The sequence below is a fragment of the Teleopsis dalmanni genome, chromosome 1 (genome assembly GCF_002237135.1).
Source record: "Teleopsis dalmanni isolate 2A chromosome 1, ASM223713v2, whole genome shotgun sequence".
Taxonomy (NCBI): domain Eukaryota; kingdom Metazoa; phylum Arthropoda; class Insecta; order Diptera; family Diopsidae; genus Teleopsis; species Teleopsis dalmanni.
This window is the reverse complement of record NC_051846.1, coordinates 155645207-155646317: the sequence shown is the minus strand read 5'-3', so window position 1 is coordinate 155646317 and position 1111 is coordinate 155645207. Positions and strand designations below refer to the sequence as shown.

Sequence of the window (1111 nt, the reverse complement as noted above, 5' to 3'; positions counted from 1 at the left end):
CCGACAAATGTCATTATAGCATTATAGTCATTAAGTAGTTTAGCAACTTTGTCAGTTTTGAAGTAAAGAAAAAAATTTCATTACCATATAAACTAGACATTATATATAATGTCTAGTTTATATGGTAATGAAATATCGATTTTTCTTTAAACGGTTCTTATTAATATTTGGACACCAAAACCAATTTACTATAGCCTAAAATATAAGTTAAAACCGCTTTTTAAAAAAAAATTATTTTAAATTATAATATATAAGTATTCTCAAATCTTGAAAATTAAAACTAAAAAAAAGAAAAAGTATTTACCTTTAAATCTCTGTCTTTTTCAGACGAACCTTGTTTTGATACGGAAATAGAAATGGTCCTAAAACATGAAATACACAAAACAGTGCCAAAAATTGTTGTAGATTGCTGTGATATTGTATATGAAAAATATCGTGAATCGTCGGTACCGGTTGAAGGAATATATAGACAGTGTGGCGATTATAATAAAATACAAACTTTGCGATTTCGTATTGATGGCAATGATTACGAATCGCTTCGGCAACCGAATATTGATATTCATACAGTGACAGGAGTATTGAAGTTGTTTTTACGTGAAATTAAGAGTCCTTTGATAAGTTCAAATGAAGCAAAAACATTTATTGGAAAACCAAATCAATGGTGTAAGTACAGTTTAAACAAATTTATACCTAAATAAATAAGAAACAATATTGAATATAAATAAAATTTTAAATAAAATTTTGTTTATAATAAAATATTAACAGAGTTATTTAAATAATAATTAAATTGATAAAATTATTCATAATAAATAATTTTGCATGTCATATATGTTCATTAGAATCTTCTTTCAGTTGTTATCAATTGTAATGAAGATAATACAAGGTCTAGAAAATTGATTTACATAAAGAATTCAAAATTAAGAAAGTCAAATAAAGAAAGTCAAAATTCCAAGAACAATCAATAAAATTATGTACGGATATTTATAAATAAATTTAAATAAGTATTATAAAATACTTGTAGTTAGTATCATTAGTATATTATAGTTTTATAAGTATAAGTATAGTATAAGTATTAGTTTTTTTTACCGGACTTAATGTTGATGATCGATTT

The 1111-nt window shown here is 23.7% G+C and overlaps 1 protein-coding gene across 1 annotated transcript; it reads left to right on the top strand.

The window, feature by feature from the left end:
- Positions 1-315: 315 nt before the first annotated feature.
- LOC119666518 (rho GTPase-activating protein 15-like) lies at positions 316-965 on the top strand. Its single transcript, XM_038075801.1, has 2 exons — positions 316-663; positions 853-965. Exons 1-2 carry the CDS (start codon positions 357-359, stop codon positions 963-965), a joined length of 420 nt encoding a protein of 139 aa, XP_037931729.1. The 5' UTR covers positions 316-356.
- The last annotated feature ends 146 nt before the right edge of the window (positions 966-1111 follow it).

Excerpts from the sequence above, each read along its gene's own strand:
- LOC119666518 (XM_038075801.1), top strand. The coding sequence starts at position 357 with ATGGTCCTAAAACATGAAATACACAAAACAGTGCCAAAAATTGTTGTA. Across the intron at positions 664-852 it reads TGGAAAACCAAATCAATGGT|TTGTTATCAATTGTAATGAA; the intron begins GTAAGTACAGTT and ends ATCTTCTTTCAG.